We start from the raw sequence: 21,323 nt of genomic DNA on the forward strand, positions 1-21,323 counted from the left end.
GCGAAGGAGCCGCGCGGGAAGAACGGCGCTTAACTTTAGCCGCTTTTTTGCCGTCGCCCAAATCAAGGGCTGCCATGGCATTAACGTCTCCCAGCTCAAGGGCGGCCCAAGAAGAAGCCATCCGAGCAGAGTGGCCGGCCAAGATGGCGGAGGTGAGCAGCGGGGGATGGGCGTTTATGGCGGGAAAAACCACCGCACCGGAGGAAGACCCGGGACACTGACCGGCCTCCGAACTGACACCCAACAAGGGCGAATCAGACTTTAAGACCCCCGCATCCCCGCTAGAAGCGCACACGCGGTCCGGGGAGCAATTCTTCGTGCCCTCGCCCTCCGACGCCATAGGCCACGTGGAGATCAATTGGGGAACCCCCTGCCCGCTATAAAAAGGTAAAAATTACCTGCTTCTCGCTCCGAGCTGTAACGACCTGGTGTCCCAGTGAGTAGCTGCAATAAACGTTTAAATAAACGTCGAAATAAACGCCCTTAAGGACGCCCAAAATTTTTTTTTTTTAACGGAGCCAGCGGGAGGGGGGAGAAAAGGAGGGACCTGGCGCCACCAGGTTTGCACTTGCTCAAGAAGAGCCCTCAACCCCAGGTACTCAACAAAACCTAAACATTAGGCTTGGAGACCTAGCCAGAGCTGCTGCTGTGTGTGACCACCACCTGCTGAGATAGAGAACATACTGAGGAGTTTCCGGCAGCACACGACCACACATAGGGAGGCAAAAGGATTGCTATCTCCACCTGCTGGTAGATGGACACAACCCACCAGTCTATGGATTGATCAGCATGATGATATGGAAGGGAGGTTATTTCTCTAGAACCCTCAGTCTACTAATTTTGAAATTAGTATGTCTATTTACCAATTTTTCCAACCTGCCAAGTTTCATCCCATTCCAGCTACATTTTGAAAGACTTATTTTGCCATCCAAACAGTCTTGCTGCCTTTTTATTTATTTATTTATTTATAATTCTTTCCAACTGCCACTGGATTAAAAAGAATAAAAATGTAAACTGACTCCAACTCAATATGTGTTTTAGCTGCTTCTAAACAGCCTGTATCAATCATGATACGCTGCAATCTTCAAAAGCAGCATATCAATACTGGCTAGCAGTGCTTAAAGCAACCAACGCTAAGAGAAATTCCCTTCTTGCAGACTAAGATCTTCGGTTGTATAGATTTTATGTGTTGTTTAGAAAACAGAGTCACAAGCTGGCTTGATCAAATATCTTGATTTAAAGCTCATATAACACTGCCAAAGCACCTTGCGGCTCCTGGGAGCCTGAAGATTTAGTGGTTTCAATTCACTCCCAAATGTTACCTAGGTCCAGTGGGTTCCAGCACTACCAGGGCTGATGACCTTATGAGCAAGATACTGAAAAGGGACCTGAACTATCTGCCAACATAAGGAATTTGAAATTAAAGTGATCAAACAAACACTTTGAAACAAACACAAAGGGACTCAATAAGACACTACTCCTCTCACTCATTATAAGACTTCGCTGTAAATTTTGCTCTTTTCTCTCTTAACTTTCTCACCCTTTTCTAAACACATTACCGCATCCAGCCTTCCTTTCAAATGAGAGCTTTGAAAACAAACAGTAATGGTGTAATCCAACCTAGAAATTACTCAGATATTCAGGCAATATCATCCTTAGCTCGTTCTGCAGTGGCCTGCTGCAAGAACTGTAGCTCTTAGAAAGCTTATCAGAAATGTATTAAGTTAGTCCTGTAAAATATCTGCAGGCCTTTATTTCTATATCATTTTTGGAGACATCTCTCAAGTCTGTTCTTTCATGTAAGCTCTGGGAAGTTTATTCTACTATTCTATGGTTATCTCCTTCTATACATATAAATACTGAAGCTGCCTCACGCTTCTGTTTATTTGGATACTTGGAATGCGTTGATTTTTCAGTTTTGTTTATCATGGAAACAACCATGTTCACAATCCTGACAGGACCACTTTCTCCTTCCCCTCAGTTTCATGTGTTTCTAACTAAGCTTTGGTTCAGCTGCTATTCAGTGAGGGTGATTTGCACAGCTAAAAAATACAATTTACACATGCTAATCAGCCATCTAAACAGATTTTTATTTATTTATTTGTGTTTTCCTCACACCTTTTTCAGTATTAGCTCAAGGTAAGTTACCCAGTGTAGGTGAATATAACATAGTAACATAGTAGATGACGGCAGAAAAAGACCTGCATGGTCCATCCAGTCTGCCCAACAAGATAAACTCACATGTGCCATTTTTTGTGTATACCTTACCTTGATTTGTACCTTTTTCAGGGCACAGACCGTATAAGTCTGCCCAGCACTATCCCCACCTCCCAACCACCCGCCCTGCCTCCCACCACTGGCTAAGCTTCTGGGGATCCCTTCCTTCTAAGCAGGATTCCTTTATGTTTATCCCACGCATGTTTGAATTCCGTTACCGTTTTCCTCTCCACCACCTCGCGTGGGATGGCATTCCAAGCATCCACCACTCTCTCCGTGAAAAAATAGTTCCTGACATTTTTCTTGAGTCTGCCCCCCTTCAATCTCATTTCATGTCCTCTAGTTCTACCGCCTTCCCATCTCAGGAAAAGGTTCGTTTGCGGATTAATATATTATATACAGGTACTTATTTGTACCTGGGGCAATGGAGGGTTAAGTGACTTGCCCAGAATCACAAGGACTGCCTGTGCCTGGAATCGAACCCAGTTCCCCAGGACCAAAGTCCACCACTCTAACCACTAAGCCCCAATCTGGCTCCCAGAAGAAAAATTGCAGTAGATAAATTTTAATCATATATTTGTGATAATCTGATTCTGCTGAGGCCTCATTTACTATGTTGTTAGATTGGAATACAACTGTGGGAGAGGCTTTGGATCAATTTCCAATGGAAGTTATTAAGAGATTCATTAAGAGATCTAAAAAGATCCTGTCACAAGCTGGAAAAAAAGCTTGGAGAAAGACAGATGATCCACAGAGGAAGATGTTATGGCATAAAATGATTCAAAAATTTCAAAAGGCAGTTTGAGGCAAAAAGCTGTATTATAAAGCTTTAATAGGAAAGAATAACTTGAATTTAAAAATGCTTTTTACAATTTTTACCAGATCATCATCGGTAACTGAGGTTTCTGAAATTTACTATCCTTCTGCTAATGAACTGGCTAATTATTTTGTTGATAAAGTACAGAAAATTAGATCTTTTCTTTTGTATTTCCTTGTCCCTGGAGGTCTCACAATCAATGCAGCTAAAAGTCCATATTTATTTATTACATTTGTACCCCACATTTTCCCACCTATTTACAGGTTCAATGTGGCTTACATAGTACCATAAAGGAATTTGCCAATTCGGTCGATAACAAATACAAGTTTATGCTGTGGTCAAATGAGGTAGGTGTGAATCAGGCATCATGGGGTCAAAGGGAATGAAGATTGTAGATTGTTCAGTATGATCATTGGTTATGCTGTGTTGCTGGGTGTGGGGATTTACGTGGGATAGGCCTTTTTGAACAGGTGAGTTTTTAGTGATTTCCTGAAGTTTAGGTGGTCATGGGTTGTTTTCACAGCTTTTGGGAGTCCATTCCATAGTTGTGCGCTTATGTAGGAGAAGCTAGATGCACAAGTTGTTTTGTATTTTAGTCCTTTGCAGTTTGGGTAATGTAGATTTAGGTATGATCGTGATGATCCAATTCTGTTTCTGGTTGGTAGATCTATGAGGTCTGTCATGTATCCTGGGACTACGCCATAGATAATTTTGTGGACCAAAGTGCAGATTTTGAAGATGATCCGTTCTCTGATTGGGAGCCAGTACAGCTTCTCTCGCAGGGGTTTAGCACTTTCGAATCGTGTTTTACCGTATCAGTCTGGCTGCTGTGTTTTGGGCAGTCTGGAGTTTTTTTGTGAGTTGTCCTTCACATCCCACATAGATTCCGTTGCAGTAATCTGCATGACTTAGGACCATTGATTGTATTAGGTTTCGAAAAGTATCCCTCGGGAAGAAAGGTTTTATTTGTCTGAGTTTCCACATTGAGTAGAACATTTTCTTTATTATGGTATTTACTTGGCTCTCGAGAGTAAGGTTGCGGTCGATTGTGATGCCGAGCATTTTTAGGCTGTCTGAAGTAGGGAGTGTGTGTCCTGGGGTGTTTATGGTTGTGGGTTTGTAATTGTTATGTTGAGATGAGAGGATGAGGCAGTGTGTTTTTTCAGTATTTTGGAATGAGTTTGCCTAAGAGTCCATGATGTTCAGACCATCATTGATTTCACTGGTTATTTCTGGTAAATAAAAAGCATGAAAAGTTTAACTATAAGGTTTTAAGAGTAGAATTGATCTCATATATTAGCTGTTAAAGAATGTCACCATCTTTAATGGATCAGAAGTACATAGTGCCACCATGGATGAAGGAATTATCTATTTGGTAAATAAAAAAAAATGAAAATTTTGACTACAAGGTTTTAAGGTAAAATTATGTATAATCATACCTGATAATTTTCTTTCCATTAATCATAGCTGATCAATCCATAGACTGGTGGGTTGTGTCCATCTACCAGCAGGTGGAGATAGAGAGCAAACTTTTGCCTCCCTATATGTGGTCATGTGCTGCCGGAAACTCCTCAGTATGTCGATATCAAAGCTCCATCCGCAGGACTCAGCACTTAGAGAATTACACCCACGAAGGGACACTCTGCCCAGCTCACCACCGCCGAAACGGGGGAGGGGAATTAACCCAGCTCATCCCCACACAAGTGGGGGAGGGGAATCCGTCCAGCTCATCCCCGCGGAGCGGGGGAGGGACACCACACCCGCCGATGCGGGGGGATCTGGCTTATCCTGCAACCGCAACCGCGGGAGGAGCTGACTGACCCGAACACCGCCGAAGCGGGAGGGGTACAAAACTGCCCTACAGCCGCACGAAGCGGGAGGGAGTGCCGGCAGAATTATAAGTCTCAATCCAGCCCCGTAAAACGGAGGGGAGAGGAATGCAGCAGCTCACTGTAACACAAACTCGTCTTAACTCTTGAAGAATCCAAGTGAAAAAACTTGAACACGAAGTCTTTCTGAAGTAACTGAAGAGTAAACTTGAACCTGAAATGCAACCAGAATAAAACAATACAGATATCTGGGAGGGGCTATGGATTGATCAGCTATGATTAATGGAAAGAAAATTATCAGGTATGATTATACATAATTTTACCTTCCATATCATCAAGCTGATCAATCCATAGACTGGTGGGATGTACCGAAGCAGTACTCACCCAGGGCGGGACATAGAAATCCCTGACCGCAACACTGAAGCTCCAAACCGGGCCTCCGCCCGAGCAGCCACAGTCAAGCGGTAATGCTTGGAGAATGTATGGGCCGAAGCCCAAGTTGCCGCCTTGCATATCTCTTCCAAGGAGACGGAACCGGCCTCTGCCATCGAGGCCGCCTGAGCTCTTGTGGAGTGAGCCTTCAGCTGGATAGGCGGCACCTTCCCTGCGGCCACATAAGCCGCTGCAATGGCTTCCTTGACCCATCTTGCCACTGTAGGCTTAGCAGCCTGCAGACCCCTACGAGGACCTGCAAACAGGACAAACAGATGATCCGATTTCCGGAAATCATTGGTCACTTCCAAGTATCTGATGATGACTCGTCTCACATCCAGATATTTAAGAGCAGAGTACTCCTCTGGGTAGTCCTCCCTACGAAAGGAAGGGAGACAGAGCTGCTGATTCACATGGAAGCGAGAAACAATCTTGGGCAGAAAGGAAGGCACTGTGCGAATAGTCACTCCTGCCTCAGTGAACTGCAGAAAAGGCTCTCGACATGAGAGCGCCTGGAGCTCGGAAACTCTTCTGGCTGAAGTGATAGCCACCAAAAAGACTGCTTTCAACGTCAGGTCTTTCAGAGATGCCCTCGACAAGGGTTCAAACGGCGGCTTCTGCAATGCTCTTAGCACCAGGTTGAGATTCCACGCAGGCACCACTGAGTGCAGAGGAGGGCGCAGGTGATTAACTCCCTTGAGAAAGCGCACCACATCTGGCTGGGAAGCCAGGGAAGCACCCTTCAGGCGGCCCCTGAAGCAAGCCAGAGCCGCTACCTGGACCTTAAGGGAACTGAGCGACAGGCCTTTGTCCAGACCTTCTTGCAGGAACGCCAACACTGAAGAAATTGGAGCAGTGAAGGGAGAAAGTGAGCCTGCTTCACACCACGCTGCAAAGATACGCCAAACCCTGGCGTAAGCAGTAGAAGTAGAGCGTTTCCTCGCTCTCAGCATAGTGGCGATGACCTTGTCTGAGAAGCCCTTCTTCCTCAGACGCTGCCGCTCAATAGCCAGGCCGTAAGACCAAAGGGGGAGGGATCCTCCATCACCACGGGACCCTGATGTAACAGGCCCTGCTCCACTGGCAGCCGCAGAGGATCGTCGATTGAGAGCCTGATCAAGTCCGCATACCAGGGACGTCTGGGCCAATCCGGACCCACCAGGATTATCCTGCCGGGATGTCTTGCCACCCGGTCTAGGACCCTGCCCAACATGGGCCAGGGTGGGAACACATAGAGAAGCTCTTGTGTCGGCCATTGTTGGAGAAGAGCATCTACTCCCAGGGATCGAGGGTCCCGTCCTCTGCTGAAGAAGCGCGGCACTTGGCAATTGGCCGATGACGCCATCAGATCTAGGCTCGGCTGGCCCCAGCGCTTCGTGATGTCCAAGAACGCCTGAGCAGATAGCTGCCACTCTCCGGGCTCCAAGGTATGGCGACTGAGAAAGTCCGCCTTGACATTCATGACTCCGGCAATGTGGGCCGCTGACAGCTGTTCCAGGTTCGCTTCCGCCCACTGGCATAGACTCATAGCCTCCTTGGCTAGAGGGGCGCTCTTGGTACCTCCCTGGCGGTTGACATAGGCCACAGCCGTGGCATTGTCCGACAGTACCCGTACAGGCTTCAGCACCAGTACCGGGATGAACTCCAAAAGCGCCAACCGAATGGCTCTGAGTTCCAGGAGGTTGATAGACCACTTCGCCTCTGCAGGAGACCAGAGCCCCTGCGCCGTCCTTCCCAAGCAGTGGGCTCCCCAGCCCGACAATGAGGCGTCCGTCGTGACGACAATCCACTCTGGGGTCACCAGAGGCATTCCTGCAGACAACTTGTCTGTCTGCCTCCACCAGCTCAGCGCCTTGCGCACTGCTGGATCCAAGGGAAGACGCACCGCATAATCCTCCGACATCGGAGTCCAGCGCTGCAGCAGAGAGTGTTGTAGTGGTCTCATATGAGCCCTGGCCCAGGGCACTACTTCCATCGTGGCCGTCATAGAGCCCAACAGCTGCACATAGTCCCAAGCCCGAAGAGGAGAGGCTACCAGGAACTGGTCCACCTGAGCCTGAAGCTTGACAATCCGATTGTCTGGCAGGAACACTCTGCCCACTTGGGTGTCGAATCGAACTCCCAGATACTCCAGGGACTGAGTCGGGCGCAGCTGGCTCTTCTCCCAGTTGATGATCCATCCCAGGGAGCTCAAAAGAGCAACTACCCGGTCCACAGCTTTGCCGCACTCTGCATAAGAGGGGGCTCGGATCAACCAGTCGTCCAGATAAGGATGGACTTGTACTCCTCCCTTTCGCAGGAAGGCCGCTATGACCACCATTACTTTGGAAAAGGTCCGCGGAGCAGTAGCCAACCCGAACGGGAGGGCTCTGAACTGGAAGTGTCGGCCCAGGACTGCAAAACGCAGAAAGCGTTGATGAGGAGGCCAGATGGGAATATGCAGGTACGCTTCCTTGATGTCCAAGGAAGCCAGGTACTCCCCTGCCTTCACTGCCGCTATAACAGAGCGGAGAGTCTCCATGCGAAAGTGCCGCACTTTCAAGGCCCGATTGACCCCTTTGAGGTCGAGGATAGGCCGGACAGAACCTCCTTTCTTTGGTACCACAAAGTAAATGGAGTAACGCCCCTTGCCAAGCTGACTTTCTGGCACCGGAACGACCGCACCCAGGCGGATCAGATTGTCCAAAGTCTGCTGCACTGCCACAGCTTTGACCGGAGACTTGCAGGGAGAGAGTACAAACCCGTCTCTTAAGGGTCGGCAGAACTCTAGCTTGTAGCCGTCTCTGATGACTTCCAGCACCCAAGCGTCTGAAGTTATTGTGGTCCACTCGCCCAGAAACGAGGACAGCCGTCCTCCAATCTGCACTGGGGCGTGGACCAAGACCCCGTCATTGGGTACGAGACCCTGGGGGAGGACCGGAGGGAGCACCTCCGGGACGGCGATCTCTGCGAAAGGAACGCTGCTTGGGGGAGAAATGCCTCTTAAAGGAAGAGGGGGCAGAAGAACCCGACCTGCCCGGGCGGGTACCGACGGGCTTCCTGAAACCGTCCTCTGGAGGTACCGGGACGAGCACTAGCCCGAGCCCTGACCTCTGGTAACTTCTTGCCCTTAGACGTGCCGAGATCGGTCACGATTTTGTCCAGCTCGACCCCAAAGAGCAGCTTGCCTTTAAAAGGCAACCTAGCCAGGCGGGATTTAGAGGCGTGGTCAGCAGACCAATGTTTCAGCCAAAGCCACCGCCGCGCAGAGACTGTCTGAGCCATGCCTTTAGCTGAGGCTCTCAAGACATCATACAGCAAGTCTGCCAAATAGGCTAAGCCCGATTCCAGGGCTGGCCAATCATCCCTCAAGGAATGATCCGAGGGGGAAGCCCGCTGCACCATAGTCAGGCACGCCCTGGCCACATAGGAGCCGCAAACTGAGGCCTGCAAACTTAAAGCAGCCGCCTCAAAGGACGACCTTAAGGCCGCCTCCAATCTCCTGTCTTGGGCGTCCTTTAGGGCCGTGCCACCTTCCACCGGCAATGCCGTTTTCTTAGTCACCGCAGTGATTAAAGAATCCACGGTAGGCCACAGATAGGCCTCACGTTCACTCACAGCCAAAGGATAGAGGCGGGACATAGCCCTAGCCACTTTAAGGCTCGCTTCTGGGACATCCCATTGAGCCGAAATTAAGGTGTGCATGGCATCATGCACGTGGAAGGTTCTAGGCGGGCGCTTCGTCCCCAGCATAATGGCAGAGCCAACAGGGGCTGAGGGAGAGACGTCCTCCGGAGAGGAAATCTTCAAAGTGTCCATGGCCTGTAACAACAGGTTGGGCAAATCCTCTGGGCGAAAAAGCCGCGCTGCAGAGGGGTCATCCGCTCCATCCGAGCGGGGATCCGTCTCCTCCAAGGAATCCGCAAAGGACCGTTGGGAGACCTCAGACACGCTGCCCTCATCTACATCGGAGGAGACAAATTCCTCCAAGGCCTGGGAATCAACCCGAGGGCGTTTACCTCTGGGAACCTCAACCTCTTTACCAGACGAGGGAGCGGGGGCAGCGTTGTGCATGAGGAAGGCCTGATGCAGCAGCAAAACAAACTCGGGGGAGAAACCCCCCAGACTGTGCACTTCCGCAGCCTGGGCAACAGCCCTAGGCGCACTCTCAACCGGCGCTCGCAACAGCGGGGGAGAGGCCTGCTGCGCATCCAAAATGGCGTCCGGCGCGAAACTCCGCGAAGGAGCCGCGCGGGAAGAACGGCTCTTAACTTTAGCCGCTTCTGTGCCGTCGCCCAAATTAAGGGCGTTCATGGCATTAATGTCTCCAACCTCAAGGGCGGCCCAAGAAGAAGCCGTCCGAGCCGCGTGGCCGGCCAAAATGGCGGAGGCGAGGAGCGGGGGATGGGCGTTTATGGCGGGAAAAACCGCCACGCCGGAGGAAGGACCGGGACATTCATCGGTCACGAAACTGCCACCCAACAAGGGCGAATCAGGCTTTAAGACCCCCGCATCCCCTCTAGAAGCGCTCAAGCGACCCGGGGAGCGACCCTTTGCGCCCTCGCCCTCCGACGCCATGTGCCACGAGGAGAAGAATCGGGGAACCCCCGCCCGCTATAAAAAGGTAAAAGTACCTGCTGTCCGCTCCGAGTTGTAACGACCTGGTGTCCCAGTGAGTAGCTGCAATAGACGCTTAAATAAACGTCGAAATAAACGCCTTTAAAGACGTTTAAAATTTTTTTTTTTTTTTTTTTTTTTTTTTTTTTAACGGAGCCAGCGGGAGGGGGGAGAAAAGGAGGGACCTGGCACCACCAGGTTTGCACTTGCTCAAAAGAGCCCTCAACCCCAGGCACTCAACAAAACCTAAAAATTAGGCTTGGAGGCCTAGCCAGAGCTGCTGCTGCTGTGTGTGACGACCACCTGCTGAGATAGAGAACATACTGAGGAGTTTCCGGCAGCACATGACCACATATAGGGAGGCAAAAGTTTGCTCTCTATCTCCACCTGCTGGTAGATGGACACAACCCACCAGTCTATGGATTGATCAGCTTGATGATATGGAAGAGCAGAATTGATTTCTTATATATTTTTTTCAGGGGAGGAATCCTTGACACAGCCGAGTGGTGAAACATGACATGTTGGACAAAACATAACTCCTGGAGTTGATACATTTAATTTAAGTGAAAGCTATCTTATTGACTTAAGGTTTTTTTTTTTTTATTTCTCTACAATAGTATTTGGGAATTGGTGAAGTACCTTTATATATATATAAAAATATAAAGCGGCAAAAGAAAAAATTAAATTAAAAAAAATTAAGACTGGTGACGATAGGAGAGTGGTTGCTTGAACCAACAAATGCACCACAGCTCCGTTTGACTGAGGTTTTCAAGATACAAAATTTAAATTGTATGATATACAAGCATCTTTCACATGTGGTATGCAGCTATTATCTTTGCTTATATAAACGTCAGAGCTGACAGGACAGTTCATTTACTTTTATGCCTGCCAGAGTTATTCACACAAAAATGGTCACTCTGTCCTTCTTTTGTTTAAGGCCTTCCTGCTAAAGTCATAGCTTCCAGCATATGATCATATAACATTTTGATACACAGTCCTGTTTTACTGCAGATGTACACCTGATCCTCAGTGTACTCACCTTTTTCCAGCTGTTTAAGTTCACTGGAGTAAGAATTTCTGCATCCTTGGCAACTAAACAGAGCTCCCCCGAGACAAAGGCTTGACTGATAGCATGCTGTTTGATAAATCTATCGAGCCATCTGTTACTGGGACCAAGCTTGGACAAACCATTGATATAGCCAGAAATCCAAGTTTTCATCATTACCTATTTTAATTTTTTTCTTCTGTAATCTAGCTTCCTCTTCAAAAACATAGGGTAAACTTCACAGCTTTTCTTTTTCTTTCTTCCACACTCTTATAATAGATTCATTGATATTAAGTTCTCTGTCCAAGTGAGTTTGCTGCTTACCACAGTTCAGTTGACTGAGGGTGGATAACTTTTTTTTGAGTAGTAAAAAGACTGCCACTTATGAGATGGCTAATGCTGAATTTTCTGTTTCAGCCACTCAAAGTGGTTTTCATGCATGCACAGGGGTGGAGTGGGGTGGGAAGGGAAGGCTGAACTGGGCCAGGCTTCCCCCGCTCAAAGTGGAGGAGAAGGCCTCAGCCACATAGCCAGACCTCCCTCAAAGTGTTTTTTATGCATGCATGGGGTGAGGGGGGGAGGGGGCCAGGCTTCCCCTGCATATCCAGGCCTCAACCAAACTGGTTTTCACACATGCACAGGGAGCAGGCCTCAGCTGCATAGCCAGACCTTGCCCTAAATGAAGCGCTGAAAAGACAAGCTATAGAAAATACAAAACATATGTTAAAAAAAAAAAAAAAAGGGAGCCATGGCATGATCACATTATATACAAATTTACATTATTGCGGAACGCATTATGGGGGGGGGGGGGGGGGGGGTTACTGTATTTATCAAAACATTCTTTGACCTAAAGCAACTGTAAAATCTACCATGTCATTATTTTTCATGCATGCCATTTTACTGTTACTGTAGGGCCGAAACTAAGCTTTAGCAAAATTAGAAGAAAGAGAAAGCAATCAAAATTATCAGCAAATTACTGAGATGAATCACTTACTAGGTCAGCTACTCTGCAAAGTGCATCAGAAAGCTGATCAAAGATGCGCACTGTCTGGACTCCTGGAGACACACCACATGCTTTCTCCACCAACACTTCCGACTCCTTCAGTGCTCTTTCTTGGGCTATATGAAATCCCTCTGGGGTGCTGAGTTCAGGAACTCCAAAAAGACCCTGAAATACGAAGAGATACAATGTATGTGTTCAACCTTTTTAGGTCTTGTGTATTTGATACCATTTTGGGGAAGCTGCAGCTCAGTTGTTTTACACACTCGTACATTTCCCGAGAGGAACCTGCGATTCCAGACTGGGATCTCAGTATGTCAGATGTGTCTCTCTTTAAGGCATATAAAAATAAGCATCAAAGAAACAAACAGGCAGGAAATAAAGATTGTGGTCTGCCCAATTCACTTCCTGTTGCAGTGCCAATGGATGGGCAGAGTTACTTGGAGACAAAGACAGCAAGTATCTATGGGCCACCACTCTGCTCACACAAGTCCTTTATCTTACATCAGCTGCAGCACTATACCACTATGGCTGTTCTTCCTTGTTGCTCTCTAAACATATGAAAGGGGGAAACCCACATATGCTGTTGCTAAGGGCAGCCAAGGTTATAAATCCATCACTGACCATAAGCCACAGTTAATCTTGGACTTTCCATTCATTTCTCTGCAATTACGAATCCTGAGTCTATTTCAATCTTTTAAAGTTTCAAGTTTATTAAGTATTTGATATATTGCCCATCAAAAAATGTCTTTCAGTGCATCCATTACCCCTCTCATGAAGAAGTATTTTCCAGTGTTATTCAAGTCTGCTCTCCATGGTCAGGCAGGGAAAGCAGCCACACTACTGGGTCTTTGCTGGACATCAACCATGACAACTCCCACATGGGATGTCTATCTCCTCTAAAAGCCCAGGGAAGCCTGTCAGGTGGGGGTGTCTTCCTACTTATGCACAGGCATTTCCACACCAGTAACTGCCTTCTTCCTCTCAGTTCATAATAGAGATGGAAAATACATCAGCAGGGATAGCAGGAGGGATAGTGAGGCTGCTTCCAGTTGCCCATAGAGAACCCCCATTACTGCATGTTCTAAATATGCATTTACTACATGTCCTAACTATAGACAAAGGTCATGCATAAGAATTATATTAGTTAGTAATTGCTGTACACAAGTTATATTATGTCTGACAAACCAGTTCAGTAGGGATGAAGGACTTAAATACAAAATAACTTACACATCTAGTTTTTCCTACATAAGCACACAACTGTGCAACACATTACCAAAAGCCTTGAAAACGACCACCTAAACTTCCAGAAATCACTAAAAACTAGGCATACGCTACCGATCCAACTTAAATGCCTGATCTCTACAACACAACCAAACTAAAGCAAGTAATGGACATAACACAACTCTTCCGTTCTACGATTACCTAATGTGGCTGTGCCACATGATCTTGATCTTACCACAACACCACCCTGTATTTGTTCACACCAGAGCCTGCAAAGGCCTCTCCGGTACTATGTAAGCCACATTGAGCCAACAAACAGATGGGAAAATGTGGGATACAAATGTAACAAATAAATAAATAAAGGAAACATTAGTTCTCACCTGATAATTTTCTTTCCATTAGTCCCAACAGATCAATCCAGAGACTTGTGGGTTATGTCCCTCTACCAGCAGGTGGAGATAGAGAGAACTTCAGAGGTTTGCTATATGTGGTCACAAGGAGCATTAATAGACAGGAGATGAAGTGACGTCAGAACGCTGAAACCAATTTGGTCTAAGTTTCCCCTTCCCAGAACAGCTGTCATCCCCGTTCACTCAAAACAAAGCAAGCAAACCTATGAGCTGCTGCATCCAGCTTGTCGTTCTTTATTGTTGGTAGAATTTTTATTTAATCTCACTTATATTTTCAAACATGCCAGCTTGTGCAGCATACGGATGGACACAGAGAAAGTATAATAACGGATTAACTTTTCATAGGTAGAGTAGTAATTTGTTATAAATCTTAACCAGTGGTCAGTTGGAGGGGCTGTGACCTGGATTGGCCACTGTTGGAAACAGGATGCTGGGCTTGATGGACCTTTGGTCTTTCCCAGTATGGCAATACTTATGTACTTATGGCTGGTTACAGGGACACCCTAGCATGTTATATTTGTGCAGAGATTTTTTTTCTCCTGGTAATGGGCCACTAAAACAGATATCATGTTATGAGAATCAGGTGCTCAGCATTCAGAGTTTCTATTTATTTATTTATGACATTCATTTCCCACATTTAACATGTATTAGGTTGAAATACCCGGCAGACCAGACCTGGTTAAACTTCATCCTCCTGACCGTCAAAACAGTTACACAGGCAATTACTAGGTTTTCCAATACTCACTGTAAACTAGATACCTCTCCCAGCTACCTAATGATGTCCACCATAAACCGCTTCATAGCAGACCTCACATCCCACCTAAATTACATGCTTCAGCAAGGCCTCTTCCCTAAGGAAAATGGCAATATCCTACTCACCCCAATACCAAAAGATACCAAGAAAAAAAAACAAATGAAATCACTAACTACCGTCCAGTAGCATCTATTCCGTTGGCGGTCAAACTGATGGAAAGCATGGTAACAAAAAAAACTTACAGATTATATAAACAAATTCTCAATATTACATGAATCACAGTCAGGTTTTTGCCCCCTACACAGCACTGAAACAGTATTACTCACTCTTCTAGCCAAATTCAAACAAGAAATAGCAACAGGCAAACACATCCTTCTCCTCCAATTCGACATGTCTAGTGCATTCGACATGGTAAACTATAATATATTAATAAGATTACTAGATAAGTTCGGGATTGGTGGAAACATACTTAGCTGGATCAAGGGCTTCCTAACCACAAGAACATATCAAGTAAAATCAAATTCAAACATATCATCACCATGGAAAGCAGGCTGTGGAGTACCACAAGGATCACTGCTATCACCAATCCTATTCAACTAAATGATGAACCCACTTGCCAAGTCCTTATCCAACCAAGGCCTTAACCCTTTCATATATGCAGACAATGTCACAACATACATTCCTTACAAAACCAAACAGAAATCACCAATGAAATCGAGCTCAGCTTGAACATCATGGACTCATGGGCAAATGCATTTCAACTAAAACTCAAATAAAGAAAAAATACATTGTCTCATCCTCTCATCCCAACACAGCGCGGACAACCCCACAAGCATCAACACCCCAGATCACACTCTTCCTATCTCAGACAGCCAGAAAATCCTCGGCGTTACAATGGACCGTAACGTAACACTAGACAGCCAAGTGGCATCCACAACAAAGAAAATGTTCCACTCAATGTGGAAACTCAAACGCGTGAAACAATTCTTCCCGAGGGAAACATTTCGCAACCTGATACAATCAATGGTACTAAGCCGCGTAGACTACTGCAATGGAATCTATGCGGGATGTAAAGAACAAACCTTAAAAAAACTTCAGACCGCTCAAAACAGGGCAGCTAGGCTTATATTTGAAAAACGCGATTTGAAAGTGCAAAACCCCTCCGCGAAAAACTATACTGGCTCCCAATCAAAGAACGCATCGCCTTCAAAAACCTGCACCCTGTTTCACAAAATCATCTATGGTGAAGCCCCGAGATACATGATAGACTTGATCGACTTACCTATTAGAAACACATCCGAATCAACACGAACATATCTAAATCTGCACTACCCAAGATGCAAAGGCCTTAAATACAAATCAACTTACGCATCCAGTTTTTCCTACGTAAGCACGCAACTGTGGAACGTATTACCAAAAGCCTAGAAAATGACGTACGACCACCTAAACTTCCAGAAATCACTAAAAACTAACCTGTTTAAAAAGGCATACCCTACTAATCCAACTTAAATGCCTGACCTCTGCAACACAACCAAACTAAAGCACGTAATGGACATAACACAACTCTTCCGTTCTACGATTCCCTAGTGTGGATGTCCACATGAACTTTATCTTACCACATCATCACTTTGTATTTGTTCACACCGGAGTCTGCAAACACCTCTCCGGTACTATGTAAGCCACATTGAGTCTACAAATAGGTGGGAAAATGTGGAATACAAATGTAACAAATAAATAAATAAATCAGGGAGCATTTGAAAGCTTTTTTTTTTTCCTGTGCCTAGATCAAAAGAGAAAGATGGTTTGTGGGAACTGGTTCCTTCTGTTTTGAAGAATGCAGTGATGTATTATAAAAATGCACTTAATATTTTTATTACTGTTATTTACTACTGGGTGATATACTGCAGAAGTTAACCAAGTCAACTTCATGCTTTATAATATAATTTTTAATAGCATTTTCTCAGTTATTACCCAAATACAAATAAAATTATGTTAATTATACAACTGTGTCTGTTTCTTATGGTAGTTAGGATAACCTGATCTTAGAGTAACCCAAGGCAGTCAGGTTTGTCAGGATATTGACAATGAATATTCATGAGGGAGATCTGCACACAGTGGAGGCAGTGCTTGTTATGAAATGCTTTGAGTCCTACTGATCTGTACATCTGTTGTGTTATTCAGGTGGGTGGAAACAGGCAGGTGGGCTTATAGGGAGGGAGGGAAGTACGGGAGGGGAAGTTTTCTTGGGGTATGTTCCCTGTAAAAGTTTTTGTTGTGCCATGTTGGATGGTTTACTGTTGTTTTTTTTCTTGTTCTGTATGAAGCTTATCAACCAACATGTTTTGCTTTTAATAAAGATAATTAAAACATAAAAAATACGTTTTGGATGTTACTGAATTCTATTTTTCTGTCTCACTGTATTTCCAGTTTTAGCACAGTATAAGCCATCACAAGAACAAAATAAGAAAACCAATGGACTTCATTAGGGGCTTATAGCCCATTTAGTTATGTTTCAATAAATGAGAAATCTGTTGGACAGAAAATATTTTTATTATTTTTGACTTATAAACCACTTGTCCCTAAAACATGCTCAAACAACAGAATAATCCATTTGTGTATCTAAAAGGTAAACTTCTACAAAACAGATGAAGATGTGATTCCATGTGCCCCAATGAAAGGAGAGTTTAATTCTACTTCCATTTAATTTCAATATATTTCATCATCTTTATAACCACTCTAAATTTGAACAGGGATATTCAACTAATTCAATGTAAATTCTATGTATTAAAGAGAGTTTGAAACCAAAGTTTTGCATGTGACTCCCTTTGTAATTCTAGGATTAAACCTCTGAAATCCTTACTTTCAAAATTAACCAACAGGGAACCTCAGAGCTCCTAATAGGGAAAATACTAGAAGTATTATAGCATCCACTATTATAGTCAGGAGTAGGAGTACTATCATTGGTCCGAGTGAGGGGAAAAAGAAAAAAAAAGCCACAAGCAAAAACTCATATATAAATGAGAAAAACGAGTGGTATAAAAACTCTCCTTCTCCTACACTAATATTATTAATTAAAGTGAGACACCTTTACCCTCAAAACTGAAAAAACGGGAAAAACCCTGGAAAAGCTATACACAGATCAACATTTAATAACTTAAGAATCCCTCTGTGTACACACACTTATATCACGCCTCCAACCTGCACTGTCTGCCACTTAAAACTTCCAACCCCAGAATGATAGGCGCACTTGTCGAAGGGTGACACGGGATGGTGTCATGAATTTTCACTGAAACAATTAGACATCTCTCTGGGTACACTATCAACAGCCTACTTCTGCTAGCCACCACAGCCCAGAGCTAAGTACCACGAGACCACTGAATGACAACATTTTTCATTTTTTGATACATGGTCTTTAATCTGTTTATTGAGACACCTGCAAACTCTCTTTAATACGTAGAATCATCTTTATAACACCAGGCTTCCCAAGGCAGATTACAACATTTAAGATGAACCCATTAGGAAACAGGATATCCACACTGAAATTTGGCCATCTGTATTGTATACAGTGTTATTTATTTAGTGTCGAATAATGAGCACAAAATACAGAGTTTAAAATTGCTTCTACCAGCTATAATATTTTTAAGCTGTTTTAGTGATATTGAATTGATATATATATATATATATATATATATATATATATGTAAATATCATGAAATAACAATTGAATATCACTAAAACAGCTTAAAAATATTCACCATAGATGATTTTGTGAACCAGGGTGCAGGTATATATGGGAAGCTTTCAAATAAATTAAAAAGTTGGCCAATAGGTTAAAAAAAAAAAAAAAAACTTTTGTTCTCCACCTTTTAAGGCGCTGCCTATCCAACTGAAACAGCTTTACACTTGTTACAAATGGACCAACAATAAAAAAAGACGACAATGTGGATGCAGCAGCTTATAGGTTTGCTTGCTTTGTTTTGAGTAAACAGGGATGACGGCTGCGCTGGGAAGGGGAAACAAACTGTCCAAATTGGCTTCCTTGCTTACAGTGGACTAGATAGGCTCACTTCCATACCTGTTTATTAAACCTCCTTGTGTAGTCATGTGCAGCCATCTGAACCTCAGTATGATTGATACCAAAGCAGTGGAAGGAAATTCTAAAGAAACAATGCTCTCCTGCCTAAGAAACATCATGAGGACTTTCAACCACTGCAGCAGGAGCAACATCAATGCACTTTCACTAACTTATTTTTTTTTTAATAAACCAAACAAAGGCACCTCTGCAGTACAGAAACTATCATATAATTGAAACCCTACAGACAACGGAAGTAACAAAGGGCAAGCCTCTGGCTTAATCTGTTGGGACTAATGGAAAGAAAATTATCAGGTGAGAACTCATTTTCCCTTCCATAGTGTCCCACAGATCAATACAGAGATGTGCAGATATGTTTCTTTGAGATTGAGGGCTGTCAAAAATTCTCCTGGTTGCACCACAGCAATCACCGAACGCAAGGTTTCAATGCGAAAATGGTGAATCTACAAGGCCTTGTTTATGTACTTGAGGTCTAGAACATGTCTGAGAGAGCTGTCCTTTTGAGGGACCACGAAGTAAATGGAGTAACATCTTTACCCTACCTCCCACAGCGGTACCAGGTGGACCACCCCCCATCACTGCAAGCCTGCCAGTGTTTGCTGAACCACCTTCACTTTGGCAAGGCACTTGCAAGGAGACTCGAAGAAGAAATCTGCCAATGGGCGTGCAAACTCTAGTTTGTAGCCATCTCGGATGACTTCCAAGACCCATTCGTCAGGTTACCCTGGTCCATTCCCCCAGGAAGAGAGACAAATGTACCCAGATGACCGGAAGGGATGGGCAAGGCCCCAGCATTGGGAAGCTGTGGTCACGGGCTGTGCTCTAGAGCCTGAGGTCGTGGCACAGCATTCACTGCGAAAAAGCTGCGTCTTATGGGCAAAACAAGCCTTCTGGAAGGGACCAACTCAGCCTGGGCGGTAGCACCTTGTCTCTCTGAACCAAGAGTGGGGCATTCCTTCCCTCGATGTTGACCTAGGCTTATCTTCCGGGAGGCCCTGACCTTTGGAGTCACCCAGCACTTTAACAATCTTTTCCAGATCTTCTCCGAAAAGATGTCTCCCCACGGAAAGGCAGCCTCGCCAGTCGAGATGTGGAAGCCACGTCCGCCGCACAAGGCCACAACCATATCCAACGGTGTGCCATGACTGCCAGGGAAACCCCTTTGGCAGAGGCTCACAAAAGGTCATAAAGAAGATCTGCTAAGTACATGAGTCCAGATTCATGCGCCGGCAAAAAGCTAACAAGCTCCTCCATTGGGGAGGCTTGTTGAATCCACGACAGAAACGCCCGAGACACATAGGATCCGCACACCAAAGCTTGAAGGCTTAGCGTTGCCACCTCAAAAGAAAGCTTAAGGACTCCAGTTTATGGTCCTGTGGGTCCTTAAGTGCCGTATCTCCCTCTACCGGCAGAGTGGTCTTTTTGGTGACCGCTGTAATCAAAGAATCAACTGTGGGAAGTCTAAGGGATTCAAAGTCCGCCATCAGAAATGAATACAGGTGACCCACTGACCGTGCCACCTTGAGGTCACTGTCCGGCATGTCCCACTGGGCTGAAATATAAAATGATCTGGCTGGGGATTTAGTACCAGACATGATAGAGGGAGAAGTAGTAGGACCAGAAGAGGCTTCCGGCAAGGAAATATGCAAAATTTCCAGTGCCCAAACAATAAGGGTGGGAAGCTCCTCCCTGCAGAACAGCCGTGCCACGGTGGGGCCTTCCTCAGGTGGCAAATCAGCCTCCTCCGTAATCTCTGTAGACCCTGAGGGAGATCCATAGTAACATAGTAAATGACGGCAGAAAAAGACCTGAACGGTCCATCCAGTCTGCCCAACAAGATAAACTTATTTTACATGGTATGTAATACTTTATATGTATATCTGAATTTGATTTGTCCCTACCTTTCTCAGGGCACACACCATAGAAGCCTGCCCTGCACCGGTTTTATTCTCCAAATACCAGCGTTGCCACCCAATGTCCACTAAGATTCCATAGATCCATTCCTTCTAAACAGGAATCCTTTGTGTTTATCCCATGCATGTTTTAATTCCACTACCGTTTTCATCTACACCGCCTCCTGCGGGAGGGCATTCCACGTATCCACCACCCTCTCCATGAAAAAATACTTCCTGACATTACTCCTGAGTCTGCCCCCCTGCAACCTCAATTTATGTCCTCTAGTTGTACTACCTTCCCGTCTCCGGAAAAGGTTCGTATGCGGATTAATACCTTTCAAATATTTGAACGTATCAAATCATCCCTATTTCTCCTTTCCTCCAAGGTATACATGTTCAGGTCAGCAAGTCTCTCCTCGTACGGTTTGCAACGCAAATCCCATACCATTTTCATAGCTTTTCTTTGCACCACTTCCAGTCTTTTTACATCTTTAGCTAGATACGGCCTCCAAAACTGAACACAATACTCCAAGTGGGGCCTCACCAACAACTTGTATAGGGGCATCAACACCTCCTTTCTTCTGCTGGTAATATCCCTCTCTATGCAGCCTAGCATCCTTCTAGCCATGGCCGTCGCCTTGTCACGTTGTTTCTTCACCTTCATATGCTCCGACACCAACACCCCAAGGTCTCTCTCCTGAGTCGAGCTTGCTAATCTCTCCCCTCCTATTCGGTATCCCTCTTTTGGGTTTCTACACTCCAAATGCATCATTCTGCACTTCTTGGCATTAAATTTTAACTAAGATAACTCTGGGGTAAACACAACGTTCTGGTTTCACAAATATGCTTCCATATACACAGCTGATTTTTTTTTGCATATTGGCGGGTGGTAGGGCAGGAGTGCAATGATGTTTTGATTATTTCATGCTTGCTTTCCAGCAGCCCAGCCATAGCAGCATGTTTTTACTGAGCACTCAATCACATTAGCTTTATGCTATCACTTCTTTGATG

General features: G+C 45.3%; 1 protein-coding gene across 1 annotated transcript in view; it reads right to left on the reverse strand.

The window, feature by feature from the left end:
• Window positions 1-21,323, reverse strand: part of MIPEP (mitochondrial intermediate peptidase) — a 298,500-nt gene that overhangs the window by 270,730 nt on the left and 6,447 nt on the right. Inside the window, exon 2 of the mRNA XM_030200312.1 lies at window positions 11,931-12,104. Within this exon, the coding sequence (XP_030056172.1) occupies window positions 11,931-12,104 (174 nt within the window). The remainder of the gene's footprint in view (window positions 1-11,930; window positions 12,105-21,323) is intronic.

This window comes from Microcaecilia unicolor, chromosome 4 (assembly GCF_901765095.1).
Source record: "Microcaecilia unicolor chromosome 4, aMicUni1.1, whole genome shotgun sequence".
Lineage (NCBI taxonomy): Eukaryota > Metazoa > Chordata > Amphibia > Gymnophiona > Siphonopidae > Microcaecilia > Microcaecilia unicolor.